The 18,082-nt window shown below is 37.8% G+C and overlaps 1 protein-coding gene across 1 annotated transcript in view; it reads right to left on the bottom strand.

Annotated features, from left to right (window-relative positions):
* The window catches only part of TRPC1 (transient receptor potential cation channel subfamily C member 1), a 983,394-nt gene that overhangs the window by 757,177 nt on the left and 208,135 nt on the right, over window positions 1-18,082 (bottom strand). Inside the window, exon 3 of the mRNA XM_044071022.1 lies at window positions 826-927. Within this exon, the coding sequence (XP_043926957.1) occupies window positions 826-927 (102 nt within the window). The remainder of the gene's footprint in view (window positions 1-825; window positions 928-18,082) is intronic.

The raw sequence follows: 18,082 nt of genomic DNA, 5'->3' as shown, positions 1-18,082 counted from the left end.
TGAATGATAAAATCTGCACTAGACAAACTTCACTAACATACAGCACAATACAGACAGCACAAAGTGGCTCCATGATTCTGAAGTTAAGTACAGTAGGTATGAAAATCTGTTTAAATAACTTTGGCTGTCTCAGACTCTGAGCTGATATTTGGCATATACAATACTAGTAATGCAATAACTAATGCCACTTTTTTCTGAATTAGAAATTCTGAATGACTAGAACAATCCAATTATTCTTTCACTAAGCAGGCTAAACTTGAATGTTAAGTGCCAAAAGGATGGTAGGGTAAACAGTGTAACAGTATACCACTAGGTACAGACAGTCACAAAAGTAGTTAATTTCATTCACAAGGTATGTTATATCAGAAGGTAAGACAGAATGTTATTGCATTTCACTATACTACTCATAACTCCCAACCCAGCCTTTGCAGTGTGGCTCTTGGAATATAACTGGACTGCCAGGATTAACTGGCAAAGATCTGATCATCGCAGTCCAAACGCATTCTGGGAGTCACAATGTCAAACAGCAGATACAATAAAGTCATATGGAATAAGTGAAGCCTAAAAAATTATCAACCATCAAAAGCAGTACAGCTGAGATGTAAACACTAATGGGGGAAGATTTAGCTCTCTTATCCCGCTCCAGTAAATCCACTAGTGTTTGAAACATTGCTCCTATGTATAAAATGGTCTGAAACAAATTTTGAAAATTGAAAATACACAACAAAATATTAAAAACTAAGCAATATTAGTTTGGTGTGTGGCAATAATCTCTTTGTAATAAAGACCTATGAAAAGCAGTAGAAGAGGAAGTAGAGTACTGACCGCTATGGTTGGTTTGGATGACCTCCGTGGTCGATGATTGAGAAGTATGTCCACAGCTCCCACCACCTCTGCATCAATGGCCACCAGCAGGGCATCTGTAGTCTGAAAAGGAGATGAAGAAATGTTACAAGAGAATACTTGTCTGGTAGAATAACATCCTCCTAGTCTCACATATAATATCCTCCTGGTCTACACATATATACCTGTCAATTGTCCAGATTTTGCAGAATGTCTGCATTTTTGCTTCATATTTTTGTTCTGTTCCTCATAAAAGTTGTGGTTTGCTGGCAAATCACTGAGGATTGAGGTCACTTAATAATGACACACATTTGAGTTTCAAACTTTATAGCTTTCAGAAAATGCATGGCAACACAAAACTTATTATTCTATCAACTTTCTAAGTTTAAAAAAAATCAATATTTAAAATCTGTCCCTATTTTTGGGCTTTTGTCCCCCCATTATTTTAGGCTTTGTCCCGATTTCTTGCACTAAGAGGTTGAGAGGTATGCATATAATATCCTCCTAATCTACACATATAATATCTTCCTAGTCTGCAGATATAATATCCTCCTAGTCTGTACACGTAATATCCTCCTAGTCTGTACACATAATATCCTCCCAGTCTGCACATATAATAATCACCTAATCTACACATATAATATCCTCCTAGTCCACACATATAATATTCTCCTAGTCTGCACATACAATATCCTCCTGTCTACACATAGCCACTATCACCTCCTTGGAACTTTAGCTAAAGCAGAATAACAGACAACAAACTGTTCATTGTGAACTTCCAGCGGGCCATTTAATACAGGAGTGACTTAATCATCTCAAGGTATCTAAATGAGAAATCAATCTCTTTAGAACAAGCTCTGCTATGAGAGTTTTCTGGTTTGCTGGGCTTCTCTCTGTATGTCAATGAAAGGGAATTCAGATACCCTACTGTGGAACTTAATTTCAATAGTTTGTATCTATGATCTTATCCTTTCAGTCATTAATCAAAGTTTGTGACAACATGTAAGGATAAGAAAATAAAATATTCCTAAACTGAGAGTTTCATCTTATGACTTAGTTTTTGCTTCAGCACCACAGTCCAGGACAATGCCTGTAGTTCTGTTACTACTGCAGAACCACAATCCAGTAAAATACTTACAGTTCTGCTACCACTGCAGAACCACAGTCCAGTGAAATGCCTACAGTTCTGCTACCACTGCAAAACCACATTCCAGTACAATGATTGTAGTTCTGTTGCCTCTGCATAACTACAGTCCAGTACAATACCTGTAGTTCTCTTACCACTGCATAACCACATTCCAGTACAATGCATACAGTACTGCTACCAATGCATAGCCACATTCCAGTACAATGCTTGTGGTTCTGTTACCACTGCATAACCACAGCCCATCATAATGCCTAGAGTTCTGCTACAACTGCGTAACCACATTACAGTTCAATACCTGTAGCTCTGTTATCACACAGCATAACCACACTCCAGTATAATACTTACAGTTCTGTAACCACTGCATAAACATATTCCAGTACAATGTTTACAGTACTGCTACCACTGTAGAACCTCATGCTAGAACGATGCCTGTAGGTCTGTTGCCACACTGCATACCCATAGTCCAGTATAATGCTTACAGTTCTGATACCACTGCATAACCACATTCTAGTACAATGCCTGTAGTTCTGTTATCACACTGCATAACCACAATCCAGTATATTGCCTACAGTTCTCTTACATTTGCATAAACACATTCCACTACAATGCCTGCAGTACTGCTACCAGTGCATAACAGATTCCAATACAATGGTTGTGGTTCTGTTACTACTGCATAACCACAGCCCATTATAATGCCTAGAGTTCTGTTACAACTGCATAACCACATTCCAGTTCAATACATGTAGCTCTGTTACCACACTGCATAACCACACTACAGTATAATACTTACAGTTCTGTTACCACTGCATAAACACATTCCAGTACAATGTCTACAGTACTGCTACCACTGTACAACCTCATGCTAGAACAATGCCTGTAGGTCTGTTACCACACTGCATACCCACATTCCAGTACAATGCCTGTAGTTCTGTTATCACACTGCATAACCATAATCCAGTATATTGCCTACAGTTCTGTTGCCATTGTGTAAATACATTCCACTACAATGCCTACAGTACTGCTTCCAGTGCATAACCACATTCCAATACAATGGTTGTGGGTCTGTTATCACTGCATAACCACAGCCTATTATAATGCCTAGAGTTCTGCTACAACTGCATAACCACATTCCAGTTCAATGCCTGCAGCTCTGTTACCACACTGCATAACCACAGTCCAGTATAATGCTTACAGTTCTGTTACCACTGCATAAACACATTCCAGTACAATGTCTACAGTACTGCTACCACTGTACAACCTCATGCTAGAACAATGCCTGTAGGTCTGTTACCACACTGCATACCCACATTCCAGTACAATGCCTGTAGTTCTGTTATCACACTGCATAACCATAATCCAGTATATTGCCTACAGTTCTGTTGCCATTGTGTAAATACATTCCACAACAATGCCTACAGTACTGCTACCAGTGCATAACCACATTCCAATACAATGGTTGTGGGTCTGTTACCACTGCATAACCACAGCCTATTATAATGCCTAGAGTTCTGCTACAACTGCATAACCACATTCCAGTTCAATGCCTGCAGCTCTGTTACCACACTGCATAACCACAGTCCAGTATAATGCTTACAGTTCTGTTACCACTGCATAAACACATTCCAGTACAATGTCTACAGTACTGCTACCACTGTACAACCTCATGCTAGAACAATGCCTGTAGGTCTGTTACCACACTGCATACCCACAGTCCAGTATAATGCTTACAGTTCTGTTACCACTACATAACCACATTCCAGAACAACGCCTGTAGTTCTGTTATCACACTGCATAACCACAATCCAGTATATTGCCTACAGTTCTGTTGCCATTGCATAAATACTTTCCACTACAATGCCTATAGTACTGCTACCAGTGCATAACCACATTCCAATACAATGGTTGTGGTTCTGCTACCACTGCATAACCACAGCCCATTATAATGCCTAGAGTTCTGCTACAACTGCATAACCACATTCCAGTTCAATACCTGCAGCTCTGTTACCACACTGCATAACTACAGTCCAGTATAATGCTTACATTTCTGTTACCACTACATAAACATATTCCAGTACAATGTCTACAGTACTACCACTGTATAACCTCATGCTAGAACAATGCCTGCAGGTATGTTACCACACTGCATACCCACAGTCCAGTATAATGCTTACAGTTCTGTTACCACTGCGTAACCACATTCCAGTACAATGCCTGTAGTTCTGTTACCACTGCACAATCATATTGCAATATGATATCTGTAGTTCTGTTATTAGTACACCTATCCACTGGTCAATCTTCCAATGTCATATGCCTTCCTTCACAAACAAGTCCCCAGGATATATAAACTCCTCCAGCTGATGTAGCTGTTCCCTCCTCACCTGCAGAGAGTAATCAACTTACATCTTGGAGAAAGCCATGACTTCAGATTTAGAATTTCCTATTTTCATCACAAATACTTAGCACTTAGTAATGGACTGCTCCAGTACACATGATAAATCACAGCCACTCAAGATAATAAGGCAGCATTATTCGTAAACAAAAAGATGTTGCATTTACATCACCAGGCAGAATACTTTCCAGATCTCAGGTGTGTCCTGGTATCCTATTCTTGAAAAGCATGTAGATGAGAAGAGATAAGACACACCAATGCAAGACTCCCACTTCTAAGAATCTGACAAAGTGCTAAGAATTTACGCACAACAGGCACTGAATCACAGCAGCAGTGGGCATGGAAGCCTTTATTGTTAAAGCACCTGTCACAAGACATTCAGAAGTGTAAGACTGTTTGTCTGCTCCAGGTCCACAGCATGAATGCAGACAGTACTGACACATTCCTACAACTGATAAATCTGTTAAAGAGCGAAGAGTTTATCCAGTATTAAATATCTAGAAAAAATCTTCATTGCAGTGATTTGAGGGATTAACAATTGATGTTCCTTTTCCTACACACTGGCATAAGCCTTCCTTAGAAGTTGAGAAGTAAGATTCCTATGTAATTGGAAGCCACTCTGTTTGTCAATCCAGAAGTGCTGTTTCAACTTTTACACAACAATAAAAAGACACATAACCATGACAGTACAACACTGTCCAGTCTGTTAAGCAACTCCAACCAGAACCCATCAATTGCTGCACCCCTGATACAGCAGAATTATTTAATTATCCCAAACACCTTAACTATAGCTGTATATCCAGCCCCATTACTTGACGGTGACACTGCCTCACCTGCAGTGGGCATTTTTACTGGATTCAAAAGTTCCTGTTAGTGGTCTTTCTACACTGTAACAATGTTGCCATGTCTCCAGTTTTACTGAGAGCAACCTGGAGAATGTCCTGCCTCCCATCCTCAGTCTTCAGAATATCTCTTCAGGGCCAGCCATATGTATCTGTGAACTAGGGCACTGTACTTGGAGGGGGACTTTTCTGTTTATTTATTTATTTTAATTTTTTACATTTGTTAACCGGGTTAGTCTGTCTGGGTTCTTAGAAGCCCTTTTTCAGCAGAGACCTGATAAGAAAAGCTCCCAAAAAAAAGTTTAAGTAAAAAAATAGTAAGAACAAAGATAAACACAGATCACATTTTAAGTATACATACTTCTGAAGTAATTACATAACATGCAATAAAGGAATATATAGAATGGATAGAAATACAATACAATACAGATTTCTTTGCACTAAAAATATATATAAATAAAGTGTCACAAAAGAAAACTAAAATGCACCAGTGGAACATTGGGAATTCAGGGGGTGGTGCTCCACTTGACCTGACATTCAAGTCACATAAATCACATTGCGTTAAAACATTGCAAGATCATTTGAGTAGAGACCTCACATTGTTCAAATGTAGGTGCAAAGGTGTTTTGTTTGTTTGTTTTTTTATTTTGGTACTTATACACATGAAATAAAACGAGGCACATTCTGCAGAATTATGGACGGAGTTTGAGGAATGGCACAGTGACTTAACGCTACTTGTTTGTCTTTTTGGCTTTTCCTGGTTAGGGGTTGCCACAGCGGAGCTCCAGTCCGCTAATGATTGGTAGTCGATTTTTATGGTGCCGAGTTGCCAGCCCGACACCCAACCTTCAGCGAAGGCACACCCATTCATGCATGTCTTTTGAACGCCACTCGACCGCGGGCAGAGCATGCAGACTCCACATAGAAGGCACTCCAGCCAAGAATCGAACAGGAAAACCTCTTGCTGTGAGGCAACCTACACTACCGCTGCACCACCGTGGCTGGTTCAGTGACTTAACGCTACTACTATTTTAAAATAATGTTGGCAGAGATTAAACAGATACTTTTTGATAACATGTCTGGCTTTGTGTGGGCAGTTGAGATGATAAGAATGGTGTGGTGGTGAGATAAGTTTTATTACTATTTTTACAATATTGCTGGCAGTAATCAGCCAGATGTGTTTGACAATATTTCTGGCTTTGTGATTAGTGTGGACAGCTGAGGTGAAACAGCTATAACTTTTTTACAGAAATGCTGGAAGTGATCAATCAGGTATTTTGAACAATATTTATCTGGCTTTCAGATTTATGTGGAGCAACTTGGATTAGAATGCTTTAATGTGTGGACTGTAGAGGTGAAATAATATTACATAACCATCAGACATTGTGGCTATAACTGCTGGGAGGAGGTTAAGGTTGGCTAAATGAAACTACCTGACCCTCTTGCCATTTGCTTAGTTTAAAACAGTTACTATCTGGATTTGCAGGACTATTGTTCATTTGTGAGAAGTAAGATGGACTACTTAACTAGACACTTGAAATGCACAAACAGATTAGGCATTGAAATGCACAGACAGATTAGGCATAATTGCTGTGGCTGTCTTCTTCAGAGGAAACAACTAGCTGCCTGCTGCTGTTTGCTTAATATTTCGGCTTTTCAAGACCAATGTGATTATGTAAAGCAATATGCAATATTTTAATGTGTGGCAACTGTTTGGAACAAAGGTGAACCACATTACATGGTCATAATCAGATGTCTGAACTGTACCTTGAAGTGGCTGCAACTGTTTGGTGGGGTTGCCCGGATGAAAGTAACAAACCCTGTTGTCACCTGCTCAGTTTAACAGTCATCTCTCAAAAAAAGGATAAATGCATCAGAGAATACCCAGACCTTCAAAACTTCTGGGGCTGGTGGCCCTAACACATCAAGGCTGTATAAATGTATTTTGACATGGACTTAGTAATCATCCCTGCCCTGAACCAACCGAATCTAAAACTATCCCTGCCCATAGGTGTACACAGAAGCTCACTATATATGTGTGGGTGGGTGATGGAGACAATGTCATCATTTCTTTAACATTCCTCACAAACCTCAGAGGTCACTATATCTTGTGTTGGGCTAGGGATAGGGTTATCAATATTTCTTTAACTTTCTTGCAAACTTCATGGAGGTGCACAAGGGCCACTATAGCTCATATAGGAGAAATGTGCTGTCTCTAGAAGGAAAAAGTTGTAAACATTGCTGTTACCATTATTTTTTCTCATTTTCTTCACAATCAAACATTGGACGCACATACAGGTGGCTGTCTTTTGAAGGAGAGTAAATAAGCATGCCTTTTATTCACATATTGCAACAAATATGTTATGTTCTATTTGTTTTTACAAGTTTGTTTCAGTCTGAACTCAGAAAGGTATACAGAAGGTGGTGGTCTTTTGGGGGTAAGGTGTGAGAAGACATACTGTATATGAACAGGAAGTGACTGCTTATTATGAGGTGGGGTTTGGGGGGCAGGTACTATTTCCAGATATGATTTATGTATCCTCACAAGCATTTATCTTCTCAGTTTATTGGGAACTGGTGCTTAGTTAGATTTGAGCATTAAAAGCTGGATCAAATTATTTCTTCCTTGAAATAAAAATAGTGGATTGAATTTCTAGTGATTATTTACTTTAGGACATATCAGGATCCGCAGTAACAAGCACCATCCCATTTGAGATGTGGGCCAAGAAATGGCTGCAAGGATTTAGGATGATTGCTGTCTACTTAAAGGGCAGTTTATTCTGAGAATTAATACTACGTTATTATTATTATTATTATTATTATTATTATTATTATTATTATTATTGTTATTACTATTATTGTTATTATTATTATTATTGTTATTAGTATTATTGTTATTATTATTATTATTATTATTATTATTATTATTACTATTATTACTAGTATTGTTATTTTTTGTGCTTTAGGAGATGGGAGATTAAAAAGGCAGACAGTGTAATGTACATCAGGGGGTTTATGCCCTCTCTCCGGCGCACTACACAGTAGGTCTGCAAGACACTTAAAATTATGAAAAGCAGGAGGTGCAGAGGGAAGCAGTCAACTTGGTTGATATGGATAGTCATCCTGGCAATTATTTACTTTAGGGAACCTTAATGCAAAAATAATTAGATTGACAAATTGTCCCACCAGCAAACACACATAATCAATAGTCCTATTAGGATGTCAATCAAGTTGGCAGCAGCCACGCCTGGGCAAACTATAATGCTGTGTACTAATGTAAACAATCACTGAATTTCTTTTTGGTAGATATGATTTTTCTTCAGAAACAAGTAACCTGGATAGTGTTAGTAGGCCGATAGCAATTAATAAAGGGCTGAAGGAATTTACCTGGTAGGGGAAGATGGCAAGAGTCAAGTGGGATAAGCTGATTCTTCCAACTGAACAAGACGGTTTGGGATTGCCCAATTTGATTTCAGAATTACACAGTTAAGAATCCCATACATAGCACAAACAGAAACCTATAATTCAAAGTGGAAAGGGATGATGATGAAACATGGGGAAAAGCTCAAGAAACAAGGAAAGACTGGGATTTGGGATGCAGGTCCTTAAGGAGAATAACAATATCCTAGAAGAATATTATATTCATTAATTAGCAGAAAGTATTCAAGAACTAAGCCAACACGAGAATGGAGAAAGGAGATTCTGCCAATAAGGATCACTGCAATTAGGGATACAGACAATAGGCAAGAGAGGGCTGGAATTTATTGGAGAAAACTGGTAAGAGATCCAAGGTACTGGGAGCAAATAATTTGTGAGGGAAAAGTAACAGAATGAGAAGAGGCCAAGATTTTATTTGTACTGCAGGATAGAGATTGCCTTCCCTATCAAGGATTGATATCAGACTATAGGCAAAGATAAAGAAATAAGGAGATCCTAAGTAAAAGACCAGCACTGGTAGAGTTTTTAGTAGAATATAGAACAAAAGATGTGGTTAAACAAGGAATAATTAGTAGCATACAAAATATTTCATAACAACTATAAGAATAAATCAGAGGAGGTTAGAAAGGATTGGGAAGAGAGACTGGATAAGCAATTCACAAAGAAACAATGGGGGATATATGTATGTCTCCAAAATATGTAACAAAGTCTAGAAGATTTAGGATCTTGGATTGGAAGTGTTTACATAGATATCTGTATACCCCATGGAGAATCTAAAGATTTTTTTCTCAGGTAGACAGCAACTGTTGGAGGTGTGATGGAGAAGAAAGGGGTAACTGGGGACATATTTTCTGGGAGAGTAATGAGTTGGTAGAGTTTAAAGATTCCCTGCAGACTGCTCTATCAAAGATACTAGGTGAGCAAATTAGTATAACTAAGGAAATGATTTTTTAAGCTATGATGCAGAATCAGAATTACCTAAAGATATTAAGGCCTCGCTGAGCGTAATTATGGTGGCTGCCAAAAAAAAAAACAATTATTGGGAAATGGAAATCAAAGTCTAAACCAACTTTACTAGAAGTATTGACTATAGTAACAGAGATAAAACAACTGGAATTGGGATCTTCAGAAAAATCTAGGAGCAAATTACATAGGAAAAATGGGAATTGTGGGAACAATGCATGCAGAGGAGGAATGATGATTAAAAGAAGGCAGGATCTGAATGAGCTACTTAATGTTTCACTTACAATGACTGGACAGATTATAAGTGATATACAATGTTTGCAACTACAATATGTCAATATGGCTTGTGATGTATAATGCTTGCAACTAAAGTTATGTCAGTATTATTTGTTTACATTTATATAAATGTATGATTGCCTGTGTCATATGTGAGAATTTAATAAAGATGTTTCTTGTTTAAAAAAAAAAAAGGTTTAGTAGGCCAGGATGGGTTGGGCAGTTGGAGCCTTTCCGCCTAGGATACCAGTTTATTTAAAGCCAGTCCTGCATTTTCTTGAACTTGTTGAGACCATCTGACATTTTTCATGGCCTCACTAAACTCTTTCCACATCCAAGATTTCATTTTAACAGTGTCAGCAGCTGTTATCCTTCTGGTTTGTCAACACCTCCAGGTCATACCTGTAGACCTCTTACTAGCAATGCATGGAAGGTGACCTCTATTAAACTGACTGCTTTCCTCACAGCTGATGTATATCAACAAGACCAAGCATTACAGCCATCACAAGCAGTGACTGCCACTTGGTTACAACTAACTGCTTCCACTTCAGGTATTGATGTCCTGAACAGGGTTGTCTCAGACTCCATGTCTCCAGCCTCACTAGCTCTTCTAGAAGTGGGAACTGAACATGTTCCTCACGTGAGCATTTGTTAGTTGTTCACAGGGCAGTATCACTATACATTTGAGTTTTCTGGGGGTGTTCAGTTACCTCCTCAAAGCTCTGACCTAACTCACCAGCAAGTGAGTTAACAGCTCAACACCTGTCTTGAATTTATTATCCAAAACATGTCTTTAGATCTTATGACATGACTAAGAATCAGGCATAGACCTTTGTCCCAACTTCCCAAGGTGTTGTGGTACCATCTACATTAATGTGCATCCTGGTGTTTGAACATACAGTTTTTTATGGGCAATCTATGACTAGCATGAAAGTCCCATTCGGGTTTCTATCAGGAAGCCTTTCTTCTCAGTCATGCCCCTCTAATTATCCTAATCAATCCCCATGCATGCTGTAGTCTTCAAGAGAACTTCAGAGTTAACAAGTGGAACACTGCCAAGTGACCACTCTGATGGTCTTGATGAATGCTTACCTGAGCTGTATCCAGGTTAATAAAGGAAAGAGCTACAACCTGTCCATGTGTTTTTTCCTGATAACACCACATGCTTAAACTAGCTGTCAGGTGCAGATGCACAGACAGACCATTTTCCTGTTCATAGCTCTCAGTTGCACTGGCATGATACTGGTGCTGGCACATACTGCAGCTGTATGTCCCACAGCTGGGGGCTTATGAGTATCCTCACAACCTACAAAGGTATCTTTTGAGGGGCAGTTCTACAGCAGGAGACAGTCTTCCCTCAGTCTATAAATTTGGTTCCAAAACCAATGCTGTGTGTAGAGATAAGGCAAATTAACCAAAGCTGATAATTTTTACCTTATCATATAGCATGTGGCTTTTTCTCCAGTGAAAATACATCCCATATCCCTACAGCCAGTTTCCACTGCAATAATCTAGTCCCTCTTATCCTATGTCAGTTGCGCCTGGTACTAGAGTACCATCAGTCCTGACCCCCCACTCTTTGCCGTCAGGATGATGTGCCTAAATGGTAGTTCCACACACTTTTTTGTGCTGAGCTGAATGGGTTACATGTATCACCCAGTTATAAGCTACTCTCCCCATAAGCATCTGTCCCCCCAGCCCAACTCCAGAGTTTAACTTGATACGCCTATTCCAAATGAGGTTCTATGATTATTTAAATAATCTTAAGAACCATATTTTGTATCAGTATTTGCATGACCTCTTATTTCAGTTGAATTTTACTCCCTCATTGTACTGTGACCTTCTCATTATGTGCCCTTGTAATACAAAGAGCAATACTGTCTGGTGCTTTTTGCTCTTGGTAAGGCCACCCTTGGCAAACATTTTTGCTATGTGTAATGTTTTACTTTGTAGTTCTGTGCTACTGGGATTCAATTTGTTTTGAGAAATAGCTTTCTCTTAGTGTGATTAGTGGATGCAGATTTAATGCCTTTGCTGTCCCTTGGTGCAGGGAGGCCTGTAATATAAGTGGTGTAATGTTACAGGAAGGCATGTCAACAGACTAGAAATGGTGAACAATGGTGACTGCTTGGTGTGCTTCTGATCTTTATATTGCACTGTGTACTGTACATGAGCAAACCACAGCTGAGCAACTTTATCTCAGGATGGGTTCTAATGTTTCATATATGCCTCCAAGGAAGAAGTACACTGAGAGACAAAAGACCCAAGGCACATAATAACAATTATCCACTCCTTTGATGTTTTCTAGTTCATGACATAAATAGGACTTCATTTAAATACATGAGATGTAGATTTAGCACATGTTTTGCTGTTTGCTGTTGTGATGGATAATTTTTTATTGATATATCATTGCTGTATTTTGTTGATGGTTTGTAATGCAATAGATGAGATTTGCAATTAATGGTGTTTTCATTGTTACTGGTCTGCAGGTTAGAGTCCTGATGATATGTGTACATGTACCTGTATGTAATCATTTTATTTATTAATTAATTTATTTATATCTGTTTAGTGGTGAGGTGAGCTGGTGTACAGACCATTTTCAGTCATGACCAAGGATCTTAACAAGTACACAGTAAATGCACAGCAAGAGAAAATGTGCATGTACATTATGGCTATGATTGCAATATAAGTAAAATAAAAAATGCAGTACATTTTAAAGCTAATACAATGACAACACAGCAAATAAATACAAAACTAATATTATTATACATACATACATGCATACATACATACATACAGTATGCATATTACTAGTCTATGGTAGTATGTAACAAAGACATTTCAAAACAGAGTACATGAAAGTTATGCAATCCAAAAGATGTTTTATACAAACAAATGCATACATACATACATACATATACATATTGCATATACAAATATGCATATATTAATATATATATACATATATATATATATATATATATATATATATATATATATATATATATACACATACATACATACATACACACAATATATATCTATATATACATACACATCAGAACACACCTTTCGGCCATAAAGCATTCTGTGATGGGTAAAGACATTGAATGTAATGCATTCCAAAAAGAATATGCAAAAGGTAGGTGTTTTTGTGATATCACTTAATACAAGAGATAGAGGAACTTTCCCCTTTCTCCAGTATTGTGCGATCTCTGAGTTGTTAAATTTAAGTCTGCAGAGCTGGAGAATACAGAAAAGGCTGTCTCCATGCAAAACCACTTACTTTAAGGTTTTCATTGGGTTTGCCTTTCAGAAAGGATTTTTTCTGTAGCTGTGCATTCGACAAGTGTTTGCTTCAGTACTGCATCATGTGCCCATCTGCACATGTGTGTGTGTGTCTGTGTGCGTATGTGTCTGTGTATCTGTTTAGATACACATTTTATTATTTTATTTTATTTATATTTGAATACTGGGGTAGTGCACTGATCAATACTGACCAATTTCAGGGTCAGCTTAGGAGAAATACAAAACATTTTACAAATAAAAAACACAGAAATGTAAGAAATAACAAGTGTAGTTCAGACAAATTATATGGAAAAAACTGTTATATACATTCCAGTGAACAACCACAGTGCAATGTACAATCAAGAAGAGTGTAATGTACAATATACACATCAGTTTCTAAAGTGTGTCTATCTTCAGTGACTCTTGAGGAAGGAGAAGAGACTCAGAAAGGATATATATACTTTTTTATTTATCTTTGTTGGCCAGGAAAGTCCAACTGGACAAAGCTCATTTTGAGAAGAGGTCCATAGAGAAATGCTCCAGCAAATATATTCAAAATACTCATGATAAAACAATTTTTTTACAAAGACACATTACATAGACATCTGGATACAAACAGGTAATTGTTCTGTTACACTATACTAAGATAAAACAATTTTTTATTCTGTAATGACATTATAGGCACAAAACATTTAATATGCAAACTGTTCATGTGTTATTTATGTGACAGCAGACATTAGATACAACTTACAAGACAGGGATACAGAAGGGTACAGTGCAGATGTTTGCAATACATAAACTTGAGACAGGAAGTGTGAAACATTAGTCAGTAACTACATAATAGTTAAACCTATGAAGAAGAGTGGCAACATGTAGTTGATGAGTCAAAGACAGTGGCGGTAAGAATTTTAGCTACTTACTGATATAGAACCTGGTTATAAAAGAGTGGTGGTGAGTATTTGAGGGAGATAGATAAAGTGAGAAGGTCAGAAAGAAACTGAAATGTAAAGTGGGGATTTGGGGATTAAGACAGGAAGGTAAGTGAGAAGGAATGATAGATTTGTGTGTAGAAGGAGATAGAGGTGGTAAGGGATAGGGGTATGAGATGACAGAGGTAAATGGAGTTACCTAGGTGAGGAGCATGTGACCACATGTGGTTTAGGTGTTGTTTTAGTAAGGGCCTGATGTTTTAAGTATGCTGGGATGGTGTTCCAAAGGTCAGATATGTAATGGGAGTGCACTGAATTGCCTGTTGAGTTTAGAATTGTTGTGATTGCTTAGAACTTACTGACTAAGGAAGGTCTGTACCTGTAAGGTAGTGTTGCACGGTATCTTCTAATGCTGGGCGCTGTTTGATGCATGCGTAAGATTGTGTGCAGTAAAACATTTGTGAGTATGTTATACAGTGGAGTGGCTCAAGCCAGTTTATTGACTTCAGGGTCCTGCAGAGATGAGTCCTACATTAAGGTTGGCATCAAATTCAGCTACTTTATTGTAACAGGCTGAAAATTTAGCTTTAGGGTTTGTATCAATAGGTAACCCATACAGGAGGGATGGCAGAAGGTCAATAGTTGCTAGTGTTTGTTTTGTATCATCATCTGTCATTAAGCAAATGTCGATAGGATATGGTGTCAAATGCTTTAAAAGAATCTAAGAATAGTTAAGACACCAGGTTCCCATCATTCTGGTGCTGGTTTATGATACTGGTGAAGATAAGGAGAGCAGTAGTAGTACTATGGTGAGATCGAAAACCAGCCTGGGTTTTGGATAGAAGGTTGTTAGAGTACTAATTTACTGCATAACTTGCTAGTGGATGCATATTTCTAGTATTTCTGACAAAAATAATAGGATGTTAAAAGGTTTTTAGTTGTAGACATATGGACAATTAGATGGATAGGTATATGGACAAATAGATGGATAGATAGACAGACAGACAGATATGCATGCAGGGATCCCTATCTAAACATCAAACACTCACAACAGTGAACATTATAACATCGGACAGGAAACATCAAAAACCCAAAAAAATTAAACAAGAAAAACCTTCATTGTGCTGGATCATGGTCCAGTGAGGATTGAGGTTTTGCTCCTTTCCCCACTTTAGTGCGATCTCAGAGTTTGTATATAAAATTAGCAGAAGGTGTGGAGGGGTTGCCTCCCTGCAAAATAGCACTTTTTTTTACTTTTTGTTTATGTTTCAATGTTAAAACATTCGCTATTGTGAAGTTTGATGTTTAGATAGGGATCCATGCACACACATATATGGGTATATATAGCAGGGTCTTGATGCTCCCTCAATCTACTCTTGCACTCAAGTGGCATGCATTTCCGTCCTCCATCAGACAACTATTGGAAGTGCTTTTGGATATATAATAATTCTCCAAATTAAATTATGGTGCTTTATTAGTTCACTAAAGTTCATTAACTCAAAGCTCACTTCAGTCTTATTTATACTGAGTGTCCAAGCCTTCCTTGCCCATGTCTCTGACTTTATTAAAGTTTACCTTTCAATAGACCCTCTGGCCTCTCTGGTCTTGGACAGGCAACGGCCTGGGTACCAGGCTTCTCTTGTATACCTCTTGGGCAAACCCTGGCTTGGGTATCAGACTCAGACCTATAAAGCTCCTGTCTGCCAGGCCCTGACCTACATCCCTCTAAATTCCCTCTACAATGAGAGGCAGGCAGCTGTGTTGCTTCCAAGTTTCTATTCTCTTCTGCTCCTCCTAGAATTACTTTGGCTCCACCTGCAGGCAATTGTTATTATTTAATGACAGGTCTTCCAACCAGCTATACCATGCCCTCATACAAGACCAAGGGGATATGAACTTTGTTAGTAGCCTGCTGACTCCCAGCAGCCAACCACCTGATTTGGCAGTGTAATTCATGTTCAAGCACTGTCTTCCAGAGGCACCCCAATATATAAATGCCATAGTTACTTGGATCTGTCTTCTGTCTAACCACAATCACATCTACACTGTCTTGTAGTCTGCAGCACTTCCTGGATTTTGAAATGCTACAAAACCAAATTTCCATGCTGTGTTAGTAAACTTTCCATCACGTCCATTTTATTAAGCATACAGCATCTGTTTGAAAGATATTTTGATTCATAGTATCGCTTTGTTCCATGCTAGTAATAGTATCTAGTATTCTCATTATGCACTTCCTTAACTTTACATTAAGTGATGTGTTCCTCACACAACTCATCCATTTCTATTGTGGATTATCCTTCCACACCAGAAACCTCCAACACAGAATACCTTTTATTTTTAGACTATGAGCCAGGCTCTACTTAAAAAGCCTGTTTTTCCTTTGATAAATATAACTCATTCCTCTTTTGACCCAGCCTACCTTTTTCCAAACTTGCAGGTCAAACTTCATTTGAACCACAATTTTCTTTATGTCTCAAGTTCGTTTAGTAACCTCAGACTTTGAGTTGGTGTGTCTATGTACTTATGTTCATGATCATCTGTATCACTTTTTTCAAACACTCCTTTGAATAAGATTTCTAACTCTTTGTTTTACTTTCCAACTGCTCAAGATCGTTATCGGACCTTTTTGAGAAACAAGCACCATACTTCCTGTGTTTGTCAGTTGTATTTTGTATTTTGCATTCATTTGGTTTAGTTTTCACTTACCTCAGCAATAATACTCCTCATGGTTAAATGTTTTCTGTAACCTTCCATATCCCAAACATTTCTTCCACTGAAGAGCTCAAGTCTCTTTGAAACCCTGCTTATGCAATTATCACAGAATCAAGCCTAATGTCATTTAAAGTAGTATCATTAACTATGAAAAGAGCCAATTACCCAGCAAAATGGAACAAGCTACTTAAATTATTGTAACATATAGGTGATACTATTTCCTTTTTGGACTAGGATAAGCACGCTTCATTGTACAATAAGACACGTGTCCAAGACACTTCTCTGAATTCTCACTGCAGGAAGTCTTGCGTCACAGCGATTTTGATATATAGGAAGTGTTTTGCTATTTTACTGTTGCATAAGCATAATTATTCTCATATTATTCTATTTAAACTTCTAAGATAATGGGTTTAAGTTAACATTAGAGTCCATGTATGTCCCCTTTGCAAACTATAGTGTACTCCTGTAGCACTCATCTGTAGGTCTGATTAAGATCCAAGTGGATTGTATCTGAATGCTGAACAACAGGAGCAATATTATGCAACTGTGTCTTACCATGAGAAAAATCAAAATGTTATAAAAGGAGATCAAATGGAGAAATAGTATTATTAAATATTCAAAGAGTATACATCAAAGCTTTGCAGAACACTAGTCTGAGATTTTTGCCACAGTTATAGGATTTTCTTCCCCAGAATATGAAAACTTTTTGGAAGATAAGTTACAAAAAAATCTAGAGTTTCCAAACTTCATAGTCAATCAGGAAATGTTAAAAAGGTTCCACAAATATACTCAGTGATACAGGCCCAGACATGCTGTCAAACGAGTTGTATAAACCTTGTCAAGATCATCTTCTTCCTATTCTTACTTCTTAGACAGCTATTTCAGTTTCTTTTAATTTGTGGTTATGTACCAGATAGGTGTATCACTTTTACTAAAACCAGTTTCCTATCCAGATCTAACAAAGATCCATCACAGTGGCGTACCTGCTGACCTGTTTTGCTCCAAAACATGCAGAATAACATCTGTGATACTAAAATTAATAAATATGCATTATCAGCTACATCTCAGAATAGTGGATCATTTTCCATATTCATTTTTTCCTGACAGAGCTCTATCTTCAATTGAAAAAGTTATACAAGCTTTGTGTTATATGTTCAGTCATCCATCTTTGTTTTACTCTAACTGGGCTTTAATTTATGTAGCTATACATAAGACTTATGATACAGTTAATAAACTTAACATATTTCAGATTCTT

Source organism: Protopterus annectens, chromosome 5.part0 (genome assembly GCF_019279795.1).
Source record: "Protopterus annectens isolate FY-2018-M chromosome 5.part0, PAN1.0, whole genome shotgun sequence".
In the NCBI taxonomy this organism is placed as follows: Eukaryota; Metazoa; Chordata; order Ceratodontiformes; family Protopteridae; genus Protopterus; species Protopterus annectens.
This window is presented reverse-complemented; position numbering and strand designations above follow the sequence as displayed.